The sequence below is a fragment of the Denticeps clupeoides genome, chromosome 6 (assembly GCF_900700375.1).
Source record: "Denticeps clupeoides chromosome 6, fDenClu1.1, whole genome shotgun sequence".
Classification (NCBI taxonomy): Eukaryota; Metazoa; Chordata; class Actinopteri; order Clupeiformes; family Denticipitidae; genus Denticeps; species Denticeps clupeoides.
Genome location: NC_041712.1, coordinates 11,016,055 through 11,034,455, shown reverse-complemented (window position 1 = coordinate 11,034,455; position 18,401 = coordinate 11,016,055). Strand labels below are relative to the sequence as shown.

Genomic DNA, 18,401 nt, shown 5'->3' with positions numbered 1-18,401 from the left:
GAAATGGACCAAAAAAGGCCATGATTTCAGACGACTCTGGATTAGTCTTGCTGGGAGGATGAAAGATGCCAGCCAGTGATAAAAGAAACCACAGTGATGTCTGAGGGAAACATGCCTGGGTTGTGTTTCTAGACATTTCTTTCCTTTCTGTTCCACTAAGGTGAATATGCTACGCCTTTGTCCCCATCACCATGGACACTGGCTGGCTCGGCAGGCGTCTGTTTAAATCCGAAGGTGTTACAGCACATCGGGATGAGAGCCCTGGCAGGGGGGATGAAATATTCCACCCTGTTATTTACAGTTCAGTGGGAACAGACTTTTTGAAATATGCGGCTGGTTGGTGAAAATGAGCCTGTTTGTGTGCTGGATGTTGTGATGGCTGGACACGCTCCGCTCTGAATGCTCCTGCAGAAATTGGCTAATTTTGTCTCAGCAGTTTACACCCGGGGAAACCGAAAACGAAAGGCCTCAGGAAGTGCATAAATTTGTAATTTTTTTGGGCCAAAGTGTTTCTCACACAAACCCAAATAAGAGGGTGAACTGCTGCAGTCTACAGGGGAGTCATATGAAACGCTGGCACGACATCGCCAGTTATTTCTGCCCTCCTGAATAGCCATTCAGGGAGCAACCTGACTGGGAAAATGGGAAAATTGACGCCACGGCACAGTAATTATCAGCTTCATGATGAACCAATTATCTGCTATTTTCTTGGACTGCAGTGACAAGCTGTGTAAGCATCTGCGCCGACTGCATTCTCTGAATGAAAAAGTGGGAACGGGTGTCTTGCTCGCTCGTTTTCTTCTTCTTTTTTTACCCCTCCTCTCTGCGAAATCCAATCACAGAGCTCAATTCCTTGTCTGAGATTAGATTAGGTATTGTGTCAGCGTGCGTCTCATAAGGGCGCTTGCGGGAGGCAGCTAATAGCATGCGGCTTCTGTGATTAATGTCGGCCCCAAGATCTTCAGGGTCTCTCGCTCTCTCTCTCTGGGTCTCTCTGCTATTAGTTTCTGTGAGAGGTCTTGCACGGGCCCATCGATATCCTCCCTGTTTTGCTCTAGCAGACCTCATTAGGGTCCCGTCACAGCCCCTTCATTCACACATCCGACCAGGCCTCAAAACTCCAGCTCTCACATTAGCAGCGACAGGTATAATTGGGTAGGAGCTATTTGCTCTTCGTGTCCGTTTCCGTGGTGCGAGGGACAGAGGAAGTGGAGGTGTCGTGTTCCTTTCGTAGCTGGGTGTTCAGCCTGTAGGGGTGTGTAAGTGCTGAGCAGTACAGATCCTGTTACTGCCATTCACGCTCAGGTCGTGCCTCTACATTTAAAAAAAACCCTCTGTGCAACAAGTTATTCTAATTGCAGGTAATATAAAGCCACATACAAAGCCAACATGCTTACATTCTTATATTCCAGCATTTCGTATATTTAATTTGAACATAAAGACTTTCAGTTCCTTTCACAGGAGGCAGGACGTTACCAACTAAGTGGTGGTACTCTCCTTCCTGTGTGTATTACAATATATTAGGACTTTCAAATAAATATAACTACTTCACACATTTTGCAATTAAATGATTGAGATCACTCCCAAGACTAAAGGCAGAACTATACGTAATGTACTTATACCTAATTTTATAGGTATAATGAGTACATACTACAGATTACGACACACATTACGGAAGTATATCAGCACAAATGTTAACAACGCAACTTTCTAAAGCCATGCATGCATAGCTCACAGCAAGTATATTTCAGTGAGACAAATACAAGTGTGGGAAAGTGGCCCAAAATGCTTTTAACCACGTCTTGTGGTACTATGTGCATTTAAATGTTTTCATCTGATTGTGGCTGACAGTGTTTTGCTCCCATGTTTCTGAGCAGCTGGACAGCCATATGTGTCCCCAAAACTCCTTCAATGTCCATCTTCATCTTTATGTATAGTTTGTTTTTTGCTAAAAAGGATTTCATCCTTTTCATTGTTCAGACCCCAAACGGGGATTAAAAAACACAGCCACCTTAAAGTATGTCTGAAAGTTGAGTCATGGCAACTGGACTTTCTTACTTTAATGTAGAAACGAGAATCTTCACAGACATCTTAAAGTATATATGTAAAAATTAATCACAGTGATCAACACATGAATTTTGACAACCCTATTATTAATATACAGAAATGTAGAAATTTGCCACCTAGTGGTCCTACAGTTGTATCTGACCTGTGCCTGGCCTCCATACCATCAACAGCACCTTAAAGAGAAAGAGCTAGAACTGCCTCTGTCCCTGTAAAACAACACAGTCTGACACGCTGTTGGGTTTTCAGGTAGCAGCGCTGTTTATTCCCCTCTTCAAATGGTAGATGGAATTAGAAGGGAAAGCAATATGCTTGCTGGATGTTCATACATAGACTTGGGGGCAAAGAACGTGTCCCCCCCCAAAGAAAATGAAAAAATAAAATAAAAAAATACAGCCAGCAAGAGCCTTCCATGCTCCAAAACAACCGCAATTATCAAACAACAGAACAGAAAATAAATCTTCCTATGAGGGAATACAGGAACACTTGAACATGATGATGTATATCAAGTCGTATATCATAAAATGCAACACAAGAAATGTAATATACAAAAGAATGATATTTATATATTTAGTACTTTTTTTTTTTTTTTTAAAGAAAGCAATCTATTGACTGTCACTAAGAACCTCCCGCTCGTCTGGAGGCAGAATGAAGATCCATGAAGCTCCACAGAAAGAGAGAAAGAGACAAAGAGAGAGAAGCAAATCCCAAAGTCCATTTAAAATGACCGCACCCCCCCCCAGCGGATTGTGGGACGCGCCATTCCGGTCCACCCAGCTGTCCTTCTGTCTTCATCTCCTGCAGTCACCGGGCCTATAAATAACAGAGTGCCTGGTGTGTATTTTTCTCATGAGCCTGTGAGTGTGCGCAATGTGTATGACAATGATGTGTTTCAGTGTGTGTGCAATGTAGCTTTGTCTGTTTAACTTCAAACATGAGGCGAGCCGTCCTTGTCTCCTGAAAATCTGTCAGTAATTATTTAAGGGATGCGTTTCATATGTGCTACAGAATACAGCATGTTAAAGGGTTGTGTGTGTGTGTGCAAGAGTGAGGACTCAGTACATGGCGTCCTCGTACATGTCCGTTCTCAGGCAGAACAGAATGCCCCCCCCCAGCATGAAGATGGTGGCCCCCCAGCCCAGGCCGTAGCCCCAGTTAAACTCGTGGTAGGTCTGAAGAACTGTGCCGTCAATGAACTTGATGGGGTACAGGACCAGTGCGCAGGCCTGAAGAACCACTGAGGAGAGAGAAAAAGTCACAGAAACAACCAATCAGAATCCATGATAAACATGTTCAGTGCTACATCCAGAGTAAACATGGTCCAGGCAGTGGCACGCTGTCATAAGGTCAATAATGGACTCTGATTAGCGGATATACATGGGGATGAGGAATCGGTGGCTAAACCTGTATCCATGTTGTGTGTTCAGAGGTAAAGACAAAATGTATGTGTCATGAACACACTTATGTGTCACAAACAAGTGGCCTCCTTCAAGTTCCTCAGGACCCACATCTCTGAGGACCTGTCTAGGACTACAAACACAAATACCGCAGGGTCCTGATGGAACAGGCTGCAGACCGACCTGCTGGTGTCCTTTTATCGCTGGTTTTACAGTAGCCAACAAGAGAGTCACCAGAGCAGCAGAGAAGATGATCAGCTGTCCACTCCCCACCCCTCCCAGCTCTAGGTGTCTCTCCAGAGCCAGGACAATCATGAAAGACCACCTACATCCTAACTATTCAACATACTGCCCTCCGGAAAAAGGCTCAGATCAATCAGGTGCAAAGCCAACAGACAAAAGTCTTACTGACTTAAGTCTTACTGACTTAAGCCCTTTTCCCCTTCTCTATATATTTATGATGTCCTTGAACACCCCCCAATGTCGCTTGTACCTTATATTGTTTAATTGTGTTCTTTTATATTGTTTTTATATCTTGTACTGTAGTGTGTACTCCTTACCACCAGGGGTCGTAAATCAAATAAATAAATGAATCCCTGTATCTTAAAATGTCAAATGTTAAAATGTCATCTGTTGAGTGTAGATATCGCAACACTGCCCCTATAAAATTATGCAGGTGTTGTATACGTTACGTTTCTGAGTATGTGCACAAAAACCGATGCAAAGAAACGCAGGATACGGACCATGACTGAACATATGTACGTACGTAGTTAACAGCAAGTATATTTCTGCCTTAAGAAGGAGCCATTTTGAAGGATCCAATGCTTTTTTTGTAGCAGGAGAAAGTGAAGTATGTTTGATGAATCTGTTTTGTAGCAGTCACCTCTTTTTACCTTCATGACTGCTATGTTCTATATTGTCATAATCAAAAGTTGTTGTTTTTTTAGTATTATGTTATTTCATAGTCCTGTGTCTTCAGTTTTATTCCATAATGATAAAAATGCAAAGAATGCAAGACCCATAAATTAGTAGGTGTGTCCAAACTTTTGACAGTAGTCAAGAGCAACAAAAAAGGGTACAACAAGACAAAGCAAACCCACGGCGCACAGCACCCCATACTTAGAATTCATTCCAGCAATTGCGTAATTAGGATCAAGTGGTCATTAACGAATTATCATGTTTATGGCAAACCCGGAACATTGGAATGGAAATGTCATTCAGTCAGTCATTCCCTATCCATAAACACTGAATCCTAATCATGTGCTCCAGAACCCATACCGGGAAATCTTCTGTGGGAAAACCTCATTTGGAACAATAATTTTACGCACAAGGAACCAGTCATCAAAATGTTAATATGGCAAAACAGAGAAATATTTCATACAGCACTTATCTGCAGTCACAAATGTCCAAAATATTTAGGAAAAAAATGAAACTGAATAGCATTTTGTTGTGGTAATCACATCGATCCATGTCCTCATTCTACGCCCTGAACCTCGGTGGTACATATCTGCATTATTCTCAAGAAAAACAGGACGTTTCTGCTGAACACTGACACAGTTCTCTCTAAGCATGCTACCTTATTTACACTGGGATGGGTGCGGTGAAGTCCTTCCTGTTTACTGTTCGCTGCCCAATGTGGTGCCGTGTGCCTGAGGAGTGGCCGGGGAAATGAACCCTGCCCATGAGCTGAGCTTAGTTTTCACACTTGGCACTAATGAAGACCATGGAGGGGGCGGAGAGACAAGAATTCTGCAAATCAAGATATTTGTTTTATTAAAAAAATTTAAAAAAATACTTGTGAACAGCTGTGTGTATGTGTGTCTGTGTCATTGTTTTTCTTGCGGAGGACACAAACTCTCCGGGGCAAGACTGACTCCGGGGATGTAGTTCTGGAACTCTCTATCTCACACACACACACACAGGCACACACACATACACACAAACCCTGGAGGTCTTCTCACACTGTGTTTGCCCCTCCTTATGAGGCTATAACAGCTGCTTGTTAGTGCAGACTTCAGAATCACATCTCTCCCCCATCCACCCACACACACACACACACACACTTACAGACAAACACTAGATGAAATACAAACTACAAAGATGCTTTAAAACAATAATATAACACAGTTGTATCAATACCAACAGTAAATTATTCTCAAATGAATGTTTTGTATTTAAATACTATTGACTGCCAACTGCTTATATTAACAAATGACATTTTTAAATCCCTGCCAGACATCTATCATCTTTAACCTCCTTCACCTACCTCCTGCTGGTCATACCTGATCTAAATCAGTTCATTCTTTCTCAACCTTCCTACATTATATTAATAACTAATTGGGTGTCGTGCATTATAAAAACGACTAACTGGAGAGAGCTGCTTACGCATGTTCATAAAACCGGCCTCGTCGGCAGGAAATCAGCACACTGGCCCGTCTCTCCACGGCACAACATCTGCTTCCATTATTCTGCGGCCCCTGGATTCTGACACCACCGAGGAACTTGCATTGGCTAATTGCTACCCTCCAGTTGTCATAGTTACAGTTTCAGACCGGCCTTCGTATGCAGAGGTCCCAAGGCTACCGATCCACTAATTTGCCTCTTTATCGCTTCCCCTCATTCATCCTGCTAAGCTGTGCAGCGGCTCGCCAAGTGGCTCCTCATAAAACAAACTCCAATCAGACTATCGATTCCATCCTTCCTCGTTTATTAATCTACATTCATTACGCTTCTGCTGTGGGTGGATCCACGACTTGCCTGTTCATGGCCAACTGCGCGTCTGAGGAGGGTTCACTCGGACCGCTAACCAGAGGGCAGCTCATTTGGCCGACCAAAGACTTGACTCCTCTCCTCCTCGACCCTTTATTTTCCTCTCCTCTCCTCTCCTCTCCTCTCCTCTCCTCTCCTCTCCTCTCCTCTCTGACCCGACCCAGGGGTGCTCCTGCCCGAATGCCAGCAGCACATTCCACTTAACAAGGCTCATTTGGATTGCTTTAGTTTTTCAGTCTCGGCTCTGGGAACAACTTCCTCCCGTACCGAGGAGACAGAAGTGACACAAGGCGAGAGGGAGGGGTGCGGGCACGGAGGGAGAAAGACGGAGGAAGGGAGAAGCGAAGAGAACAAAACAATGTACAAAAGGGAGAGAAAGTTGGAGTCAAGCAGTGGGGGATGGAGAACGCCGAGGATCCCTTCTCCATCCCCACACTCGGGCGGAGTTGAGGCTCCCTGCTGCAGCAGGAGCTGCTTCTTAAGGACCCCGTGTCTACGAAAGCCGTGTGAGCAGACATCTGCGGGTTACGTAACACTGTTTTCGGAGTGAGGAACGCTGGCAACTGCAGCAGGACCAAGTATGGCAGTGTGCAGAGCATGCCGTTGTTGTGGCCGAAAGAAGGATGAATTTGTAGAAGCGTAACGTGATGTAATGCGCACAGAGCAACTGCCACGTTCACACTCATGTGTCTACACACAGACACACACACAGAATGGAAAAAGGCATGCAAATGAGAGCCTATGAAGCCCTCTTTGCTCTTGTTAAGGTCCATATTTGTGTCTGTGTTGGTGTTGGACCAGAAATTAGACCGGCTCTGTAGCCCTGTATTTGAAGCCAGGTTGAACTCATCAACCATTCATCCCGAGACCGTTAAGACAGTTACAGCACACTTTCAGCACACTTTCAGCTATTTACAGCGGCTGCTCTTTTGATCTTCCACCGAGCTCCTCTGTCTGCTGGTGGCTGGAGAAGAGAAGGAGCAATGAGAGACAGATATAAATTAGAGCATTTCTTTCAGAGGAATCACCCACAAGGGAAAACATTCCTCTCCTCATTAGTAAGTGAGCGTGCTCGACGGCAGCCTCTTTTCTCCGGATTGAAGGGGAAAGAGGGAGAGGAGCACGGACGCAACTTCCTGCTTCCACTCTTTTCGTTTCATTTTGCCCATCTGACACACCTTCTCATTCAATGTGCTTTCTAGATTCTCATGACCATTTACATTGGTCACTGAAACTACGAATGAACACATGTGGAGTTATGTACTTAACAAAAAGTGGAGACCTGGCCTCCACAGTCACCGGACCTGAACCCAATCGAGATGGTTTGGACCGCAGAGTGAAGGTAAAAGGGGCCAACAAGTGCTAAACACCTCTGGGAACTCCTTCAAGACTGTTGGAGAACCATTTCAGGTGACGACCTCTTGAAGCTCATCGAGAGAATGCCAAGAGTGTGCAAAGCAGTAATCAGAGCAAAGGGCGGCTATTTGGAAGAAACTAGAATATAAAACATGTTTTCAGTTATTTCACCTTTTTTGTTAAGTTTATAACTCCACATGTGTTAATTCATAGTTCTGATGCCTTCAATGAGAATCTACCAATGTAAATGGTCATTAAAATAAAGAAAACACATTGAATGAGAAGGTGTGGCCAAACATTTGGCCTGTACTGTACATGAGAATCCGGCTAATGGGCTGTAATCTGATCGGCCTGCTTGTGAACTCTCATGTGCGGCCAACACTAGACATCCGCACCACAAACCAATTCACTCCACTGTCCTCTGGGGGGCATAAAGACCGAAGAGGGTGGTCCTATCATGAAAATCCTGACACGGCTTTACACCACAATTGAACAGTGGCCTTGTTCTCCGTAAAAAAAATATTTGTATATTCATTCTGCCTTCATGCTTTATATATTAATCCCATTTATTATTCTGGCAGATGGGTTTCGGGTTTGTTTTTTCACTAACCAGGTTGTTCACTCATTAGATCTGGCAAGCCTGTCTGAAACTGATTAGAATTATTTTTCTTCTTTTAATTAAAAGGGAAGTGCTTTGATGTCTCCCTCACATTGGGTCTATGCAAGCAGAAACACTGCCAGCCAAGCAAGTGACATCTGAACATGCAAATACAGGCCTTTTGTGTACAGAACCACTTAAAGCCTGTGATTGGCTCAGCCAAATTAGATCTTAATACAAGAATTGAACAGGGCTTAAGTCCAGCACGTGGTGGTTTTATACTGGTTTGTGTAATAACAATCTTACAAGTTCATGTTTTGATCTGAGATGTTTCTTGTCAAAGCTTGAAGCCAATGAGGCGTCAGATAATTTACATCATTACATAGCTGTAATTGTTACATTGCCTGCTAATTGTAGTATTTCTGATTATTGAAATGCACTGAAAACAATATTACAGTCATTTCCAACTTGGCATCCTGGGCTTCAGTTCTGTCTAATTTACTGTCTCACCTGCTGCTACATATAACGTGATGAGCATCTCCTCCCACCCCGAACAGTGACCCAACGATGTTGCATAGCAACCACTGAAACAGCGATGCTGTGGATGGATCTTCAAGTGCTGCAATACAACACGGAGGTTGAGCGGTAGTGTTCAATATTGACCCTGCTGTACTGATCTACAGTGTCACGGTGCAGCGCAGCCCCTCCTGCCACCTTGCCTCTCACTTTCATTTTGTTCACTGAACTCTCCTACAGCAGCAAACAAAATTACAGCCAAAACTTACCTATTATGTACAAATAATAGGTTAATAATAATATTCCCATTGGCAACCCCAGATACCACAGACATTATGTTTGTGCTGTACTGGCATTTAACGTTTTTTTCCAGATACTGGAAAAATACAACTTAATCATTTTCCTAATCATATCATTTGGGACTTTTCTTCTCATTATAATTCTATGGCATGTAACTTCTCATCCAGCACAAACAGTAAATTGTCTGAGAAAATATTACTCATTACTGTTATTCATTCAATTAAGAAAATATCATGCATGCTATAATATAATCAAATAGAGTGACTTGTGCCAATAATCAAACCATGGGTGCTCCTGACAAAAATGAATTGTCAGTCCTTCCACAATTTAAATGTCTTTAAGACGCCAGATTTCATACCAACATTTCTATTTTGTTGCAGAGAAGGTGTGAGGTTTTTTTCTTCTTGTATAATTCATTACAAATCAAATGCAGTGTTTGTACAAAACTCAATGGAATTGCTTTTAAGTGACATTTGTTGGTTAATGTGATAGATTTATGTCACACGTTCCTGCATCTGGACAACCAGAAACTAGAAGATGAGTTTGGTGACGTACAACTCAGCTTTTTGCACTGGGGATGGTGATCTGAAATTCAGGACAGACTAAAAGGTTCCAGTGATCAGACAAAATTGTAAGGCCACGCACAATTCATCATGGTGACATATCACAATATATCCTGGAGGGACTGGCATTTGTCTGAAACGAATTGTGGGTGCAGTCTGTTCGGCATGGAATTACTGGACCCTTCATATTTCATTTGTTTCATTTTGTCTACGCAACCAAAACCTCAAAATGCGCGGTTCATATAGTACGGACACACGATGACCGATAATGGGCATCGTCTAGCTGAAAACACAGGCGTGAGGCGCGGACGCTTACCTGCAGTGAAGAGGAAGACGGCCACCGTGCGGTAGTGCTTCCTCTGCGTGCCTTTGCAGAGGGAGATGAGTGCGATGAGGAAGGCCACCAGGGTTACCGCCGCGCCCGCCAAAAGCAGCACCAACGTGGCGATCTGCCAGTCTGCAAGAAGACAGGGATGGATAGACGGGGTCACCGAGGGGCACAACGAGGGGTGCGCCGACATACGCTGCCACCCTCCAGCCTCGGGCGCAACTGCCAGACACGGGCGAGGAGGGGGACAATAACCCCCCACTACTGTCCAATGAGACACAACGGGAGGATATCAGGGCGCATTCTGCCGCTTGTTCTCCAAACATACACAGCAGGTCATGTGATGCATGTTTAATACGTTCCTCGGCTAAAAATAATTCCACCGCGCCATCAGTTTTTGGAACGCCGGCGCGTGTGAAATTGTGCGAGTGGTCTGCAGAAAAGGCCTCAGGGACCCCGCAATAAGCAACGTGACGTCATGTGACCACGCTTGCACTCTTCTCTGGAAGTTTGGAAGAGGAAGGAGCGCGGCTGGCTGGCGTGACGGAACGTTGCCGAGGTTCCTGCGCTACACGCGACGACACCAAACCCTCCGTCAGCGCAAAGCCATTTCCGTACCAAAATCCCCCAGGAACCACACAACCCCACCCGCCCCGCTCCTCTCCCTCGCTCCTCCGTGAGGGAGGGAACCAACGTGTGCCGAAGCAGGAGGCCTGGGAATGTAAATGTTCGCTGACAATGTGCTCATTGCTTTTCCTGCAGCCGGGAAGTCTGGGAAATAAGAGGAGGCCGTTAGAACAGGCGCGCCACAAATCCCCAAGAGTTTATCGGGACGGCCGAGATCCAGCGCAGCTGAATGTGAAGCCGAGTCGGACAGGAGCTGTGAAAGGCAGGAGGGGTACGGGCTGAGAGTGAGAGTAGAGGGAAGAGAATCCGAACAAAATCAATCCACTCTGCCTGTTCTCATCAAACGCTGACTCAATCAGGCCAAGTTAATTCCTGCAGCCCCCAACGTACGCGCACACACACACACACACACACACACACACACACACCAAGCACATTCTGTCCGTCACAGGGGCTCGAGGGAAGCTGTGAAATCGGAACGCAGAGTCTCTCCCAGACTCCTGCCAGTCAGCCTCAGGCTGGCTTTCGGAGAGTCTGTGTTGGGGAGGGACAGCGGCGGGGTGGGGTGGGGTATTAACAGAGTGCGCTCTGTGACAAATGAATTCCTTATAACGGTCCCAAGCTCCCGTCGCCGCTGCTGCAGAGGAGTAAATGCACCTCGGCCCAACTTTTCCTTGCCTTGCGCATTGTGCTCAGGGTCCACATCTCCCACAGCCCTATTTTCAAAGTCTAATAATGGATGTTGCGCTTGGAGCATGTTCGCTAACGTGACATCAAGAATGTCTTCAGGATTTACGTAATCCAAGAAGGCAGGCCCGCTTATTTCTACAAACTACCCACCCTCGTCTTTTTATTAGTGTGTAAATATTTCAGTCACCTACAACTTAAAGTTATTCACCTACAACTTCCTTATTCTGGTCGTCTTAAGCTCCGTTCTGTCAAGAACACAAGCAAAGTAGCATAAGCGGTTGCCAGATACGTGATCAAAAATGTGGCAAAACTGCCAAAAACTGCATGTGTTAACCTTTTAGATTCATTTATGCATATTTAAGGTTTCCGTCCTGTGTGCTATCTGATTCATCTGAGCCAGAATCAATCCCTGCATAAGCATAGATGGACATGCCCACAGACATATAGAGGAACCAAATTCACTACCTAGTCTCCAAAAGAACCTTTTCCCGTAAAAACAGCCCAATCTGGCAACATTTAGTGGCGCCTCCTTTTTGTACCGCGTTTGACTTCACCATCACTGGACATCGCAAACATGGTGAACCATACAATCCTACGTCGCCGTAAGAAGTGGAGATGAGTTCCAAGGTTCCAACTCTGGCAGCATTCGAGCAGCCTCTGTCTTCAGTTCTCCCGTTCTCTCTCTACCGGAGAGATCTCTAGCTCTCTCGCTTTTACAGCCCACCATTTAAGACTTTTTAGACTTTGGCTACAACAGACAGAAAGGCCAGCGCATGCATAGAGAGTGAGTGTCCATGTCCGGACCCAGGCAAGTGGGCGGGGCCAACATGTCTGATCAGCGCCGAGAGACACTGCGCCACCGCAGGGATGTCCCAGAGGAATGTGGCCGATCAATGGCCAGGAAAACTCACCCGGCCAATCGCTTCACCGCTATCGATACGCCCGAGCTCTCCACAAAAGCAGGGCGCGAACAGCTGATGCAGAAAAAAGTAAAACGGACGATAAACACTTCAACCTGTCTTTCTTTCTGTTCTTTTTTTCTTTCTCTCGCTCTTTCGCTTTTTCAGGCACACCGATAACAATCAATCAATAGAAACTGAAAGAGCTTTACTGTATCTCGTGCCCAGGCCATGCATTATTCAGAGTCTAGACACGGTGTGGTACGAGCCCAGCACGCAGCGCCCATGTAATTCATCCTTTTTATATTAAAGAAACACAATCAATACTAAAATCTACAAATCTTTGAAGACGAGAGTGAGCAGACGACCCGCCTCCCTGCTGCTGCCGAGCTGCAGGCAGCGCACACCTTTATAACAATGCAGACCGGCGCGTGCTGTAGGGACAACGGGGACGGATCGAATATTGAAATAATAACGTCGATGTACGTTCATGCGCAGAGTAGTGCTGTTTCAGAATAATTCTGCTGCTGAGCTGTAATAAAAACAGAATATATATTTGAAATTTAAATAAATCCGTGATTATTAATCATTTTTTTACCAAAGTTCTCACTCATGTACACAACAGCGTGAAAATGAAATATTGACACACAGTGGTCACACCCCGCTCCCAGTTGCAGGGAGCCCGCCATCTCCCACCATTGTGCACCGAAAGGACAACAGCGGCAGCCGAAGGTATGGAGGCTTCTTCAGGGGACACTGGAGACCTGACTGCACTGCAGGATGGGTCCCGGCTTCACACGTGATCACGGGAATGGGAGCGTTTCACCATGACTCACACCTAATTCTATTACTCTGGGGGCTGAAGGCCGCCTCGCACCAGCACCAGCACCCGCCCCATGAACCCCCTATAACCCAAAAAAACAGAGAGAGCCAAAGAGAAAAGGCAAAAAAAAAACAAAGCGGGAGGTGCCACCCTCAGCTTAACAAAAGGCGCTGCACACCCACCCGGCCTTTGGAAATGGGCGCAGGGGTCACCGCTGCGACCAGATGGCAGGTGACGTCACGTCACGGGGTTAGGGGGCCGTTCGGCCATCAATTCAGCGGCTGAGTGAGAAAAGCAAACTTCGCACAGCACCCGCACCCCCGACACCCCACAACCCTGAAACAACGTAAAACAAACTTCACGCAGCCTCCACCCCCACCCCGCGCCCAATCCACGAAGCAGCTGCGTGTAGTTGCTGTGTAGTTAAAAAAATAAAAACACATTTCACACACTGGCACATGGATATATATATATATATATATATATATATATTATTTTATATATAGATTACACATGTACGCGTACGTACGGAATACTCGCGAAGTGCGTGCGTGCGTGCGTAAGAGGAAAGCGCCAGATCCAACACAATGCTTCTTTGTTCGATGCCATATGCCGCGGCCACCGAAATTCGTGGCAAATTCCTCCCGCATCACGCCACGGGAGCGCCGGGCCCGGCCGGCCGCGTTCACGTGTCCGAGGTAAACAACGCGTGGGCTTGGTGACAGCGCGCCACCCGACGTGACCCCGGCCCCGCCGCGCGTAACGTTATTTACACGATCGGTGGCTTTTTTTCTTTTCTTTTCTTTTTTTTTTTAATAAAAAGTGGTTTCGCACAGTATTTATTTATTTTATTTTTTTACACGAATTACGACTGTGGTCGGCAAGTTTGGGTGTCCGGTTCATCTTGCCAGCGCGGCCGCTTACCGGATTTCAGGGTGGAGTAGCAGCTCCAGTCCGTCCCCGAGTCGGTGCAGGACTCCCACAGAGACAACGAGTAGCGCTCCGCCGTGACCCACGCGGGACTCAGGAGTGCCACGACGTCCAGGCACAGCGCGAGGAACACGCACAGCAGGGCGATCAGCTTGAACGGTCGGAACACGTACACCTCGTTCACCGACATCTTCTCATAATACTGCGGCCGAGAGGACGCGGTGCGGGACCCCTCCGTCCGCCGTGAAAGTTGGGAGCCGACTGCTGTGGAGCTTCGCCCTTCTGCTCGTTTTTTTTTTTTTTGTTTTGTTGCCAGACTCTTCCTGCGAATGTGCGCATTGGGCACAAAAAATAAAAAATAAAAAGAAAGGTCCGTGCGCGCCACCCTCTGGCGGACAGCGGTCGGTGGACCACCGCGAGGTGGCCCACGTCGGTCCACAGGTGTCCAGGCTACCCGGCGGACCGATGACAGAAGGTTCTGGACGACACTGCTTTCAACCTGCCACGTTCCTGATTAGCTTATTAATAAACGTCTGGGTTGAAATGCCAGCCTTCCGGCAGGGGGGGTCTCCCGGGGACCCGTCAGGCTGGTGGGTGACAAGGAACTTAATGCGGTGTTGCCCCAGAATTAATGAATGTCAGGAAAAGGTAATCAAATATCGACTGTTGGAATCGGAAACGTGTCAGAAATCTGGCAGCAGGGGTTATGGCTTTAAGTGTACTGTACTAATACGTTTTTACGTGACAGTGTCATGCACGTAAAGGGACATGACAGTACCGCTGTGGAACAAGATAGTGGCTCTGTCAGTGGATCTGTCAGAGCACAGGCAGTAAGGATGGGCGGACATGTCTCAGCCACCATCACCCTCAGCACTGGAGCTGCACTGTGGAGCTGCACCCACAGCACTGTGCTGACGACACTGTGGGAATGATCTCTGACAACGACGAGACGGCCTACCTGGAACAATCTCCACCTGAACGTCAGCAAGGCAAGGGAGTTGATAGTGGACTTCAGTACCAAGCAGGAGAGGACCTACCAGACCCCTGTCACCAACAGGAGCCCAGTGGAGAGGTGGACAGCGTCTCTACCAACGTCTCTACCACCTCAGACGCCTGAGAGACTTTAGACTGCCCTCCAAGGTGCTTAGGAACTTCTACTCCTGCACCATAGAGAGCATCCTGACTGGAGACATCTCAACCAGGTTTGGGCACAACACCATGCAGGATAGGCGAGCACTACAGAGGGTGGTTCAATACGCTGACCTTCAAGGGCCAGGGCCAGGAAGATAGTGAAGGATAGTGAAGGACCTCAGCCACCCCAACAATGGACTGTTCTCTCTGGTGCTCCCTGAAGTCCAACACAGAGAGAATGAGGAGGAGCTTCTTCCCACAGGCTATACAACCACAACACTACATTTTATTACATAACATTGTATTATTTGGTTATGTTTGCAATATTTGCATATTGGTTTCACTTGAATACTTGCAATATTGAGGTCTATAGCATTTCGGTGCATATCATACTGTGTCATCATGACTGTGTATAAAATTTGAATTTGAATGTGCCGCAGGACAGTCCCTAGTGGTACAGGACAGTGATTACAGTTTGAAATGGCTCCGTATGTTGAGGGGATTATTTAGAGCATGTTACACTTACTGTAAATTGAAGCAGAAGCATACATTTATTTGTTTATTTGATACAGAGAAACTATTTAATAAAAGTTTACAAAATAATAACACTACGTGTCGTTTTGTTTTTAGGTGTTGGTTGCAATGTTTAACAATATGTAACAATTATATTTTTGTAATATTGTATTTAAAATATATATTTGCGTCAGATAATTACTACTACTTTTATTTTCAAAAAATAATATATGTCATAAGTTTCATATAATTGCAAAGCACTGTCCCCAGGCGCCTGTCATGCCCACTCAGGGTGATGGGTTAAATGCGGAGGACACATTTCACTGTGTGCACCATGTGCTTTGCTGCTGTGTATCACATGTGACCATCACTTCACTTTACTTTAACTTTAACCAGTTCAGCACACTGTCCTGACTATTCTCTGTAGAGTCTTGTGGTCCAATTTGGTGCAGTTCCCAAACCAGACAGTGATGCAGCTGGTTAGAATGCTCTGTAATGGCTTGTGACAGTTTAGTCCTTGTTGATATTAGGGCCACCTTGTCACCCTTCCTGAAGTCAGTGTCTCGAGCAGTTCACGTACCTCTGCAGTCATCCACAGCTTCTTGTTTGATTGTGTGGTGGTGGACTTGAAGACTGCAATTCAATTGCTGATGAAGCGGTTCACTGATGTTGTGTACTCCTGGGTGGTAGTAGCCTAGTGGGTAACACACTCGCCTATGAACCAGAAGACCCAGGTTCAAATCCCACTTACTACCATTATGTCCCTGAGCAAGACACTTGACCCTAAGTTGCTCCAGGGGGACTGTCCCTTGTAACTACTGATTGTAAGTCGCTCTGGATAAGGTCATCTGATAAATGCCGTAAATGTAAATGTACTCCTCCAAGTTGATGGTGTTGTCGCCATTGGTGGCACCCTCCCTAAACATTTGCCAGTCATTGCACTCAAACAGTCTTGAAGAGCAGGAATGGCGCTGTCTGCTGAAATTAGGATAGTCACTTCAATCTGAAATGTTAAAGTGTAGGTCTGAAAATATACTTCTTACATACTTCTGCTTCACTTTATATATACTCAAAATATTTCTCCTCAACATATAGAACCACTGTCATGCGGCACATTTCAAACTGCAATAACTGTCGTGTACCACTAGGGACTGTAAAATGCCACAGCAAAGAAAATCTAAAACTGTTTACCCATGCTGGTTTTTTGAGCGAAATATAGGTTAGCAAAGCGTTTTTTACACAGTAAATTGCACTCACCACTAGAGAAATACTTTACTGTACCTGCTGTTAAACAATTCCATCCTGATCTTTTTTCTACCGTAGGACGCAGTGTATTTATGTAGAAAATGGTTTTGAGCTCTGAACCAAATTGTGAACGCAGACTCAAACGAATTTTTCTCCATTTTGATGGTAGCAGATAACTGATTTAATTCTATACATATTTTGGAATATGTGACAATTACACTGTTATAAAAATAGTTTTACATACATGTTCAAATATTTACATTTTTCTTTCTGCTATGGCTATTGGCTCCATAGTCTATTAGCTATCCTATGTCTTTAACATATTTACTACATCAAATAGAGAATGCTCATCTGGCATGAGGCAATGACTTTTATGTACCACTAGGGACTGTACCATGCCACTGTCCTGTGGCACGTTTCATGCTGTAAAGACTGTCCTGTACCACTAGGGACTGTACTGAGCCACTGTCTTGTTCCACAGCGGTACGGTCACGTGCCACCGCCTTTATGTGCGTGACACTGTCACGTAAAAATGTACAGTACAGTACACTTAAAGCTTTAACCCCTTCTCAAATCTGGGCAGAGGAGCGGCGTCCTACAGGGATAGGTTTACAAATCTTTCCTCCAAGGGTTCCATGTAACCCATCTCTGATATTACAGACTGCCTCCACTCTTTCCACTCCTGCGCCACCAGGACTTAGCTGCCACATGGGGTTGTTTTGGAGCCTGTGATGGAACATTAATTTGAAACTCATTTATTAGCGTTGACAGTACTGGGCCAGTACTGAAGAACGATGCAGAGGGAGCAGACGATGAATGATTCTGCAGACATGGCAGCCCCCAGGGACCATGAGAGATTGGGGTCACTGCTGCGAACCCGGTGTACAGCAGCACCTCACATCCAGACCAAGGAAGGCACACATGTGTCTTCCGCTTGGTACACACACTAAACACTGAATCCTCTTTCACAAACATTCAGTGCTCAGCAGATAACAACTTTGTGTCCTTGCTGTGTGTTAATGGCTTTTCACAATGGGTGAAGATGAGAAAAACTCAGTGGGGAAAATTGACGTTCTCTATCCTTGTCCCTACATTAGCACCGTTCTGGTTGACCTGTACTTTATGCCCTCCTGTTTAAAAATAAATCGCAAAAAAAAGTCTGTGTCCCACCTCGAACAAAAGAAGAGGATTTGGCATCTGAGGATTTAAGCGCTGCTCGTCTTCCCAAGTGCCGCTACCTGCAGCTACAGTACCGATGCAGTGAAGTTCCTTACTGACACCTTCAGGGTGTTTGGCGGAAAGGGTTGAAGAAGGAGGGGAGAGCTCTGATGAGCACACACCTTTGATATCTTAAAATAGTAGAGAAAGAAGGCAGCCGCCTCTTCTGAGGCTTCGTACGAAGCATATGAATACCTGGGATCAAAGGGCTTCGTGTAATCCACTAAAGGCACAAGGGGTCTGGGTACATTAAAAAAAAGGAAGGCGTGCCTTCGAAGGGGCTTTTACACCACATTCGGTTTAAGCAGCAGTCCTAGGTGCATCGCACATCACTCTTTACCTCAAAGCGACCGTTGACCTGTAGCGACTGAGATGACAGGACCCACATTCTCCATCTTGTCTATTCGCTCTCTTTCACTTGGAGAGAATAATTC

General features: G+C 45.7%; 1 protein-coding gene across 1 annotated transcript; it reads right to left on the bottom strand.

Annotated features, from left to right (window-relative positions):
- Positions 1 to 2,301: 2,301 nt before the first annotated feature.
- LOC114792613 (transmembrane protein 47-like) lies at positions 2,302 to 14,157 on the bottom strand. Its single transcript, XM_028983922.1, has 3 exons — positions 13,855 to 14,157; positions 9,880 to 10,020; positions 2,302 to 3,301 (listed from the first exon to the last, which is right to left on the bottom strand). The coding sequence occupies exons 1-3, from the start codon at positions 14,048 to 14,050 to the stop codon at positions 3,120 to 3,122; spliced, it is 519 nt and encodes a 172-aa protein (XP_028839755.1). The 5' UTR covers positions 14,051 to 14,157; the 3' UTR covers positions 2,302 to 3,119.
- Positions 14,158 to 18,401: the final 4,244 nt, after the last annotated feature.

Excerpts from the sequence above, each read along its gene's own strand:
- LOC114792613 (XM_028983922.1), bottom strand. The coding sequence starts at position 14,050 with ATGTCGGTGAACGAGGTGTACGTGTTCCGACCGTTCAAGCTGATCGCC. Across the intron at positions 10,021-13,854 it reads CTACTCCACCCTGAAATCCG|ACTGGCAGATCGCCACGTTG; the intron begins GTAAGCGGCCGC and ends GTCTTCTTGCAG. Across the intron at positions 3,302-9,879 it reads CGTCTTCCTCTTCACTGCAG|TGGTTCTTCAGGCCTGCGCA; the intron begins GTAAGCGTCCGC and ends CTCTCTCCTCAG.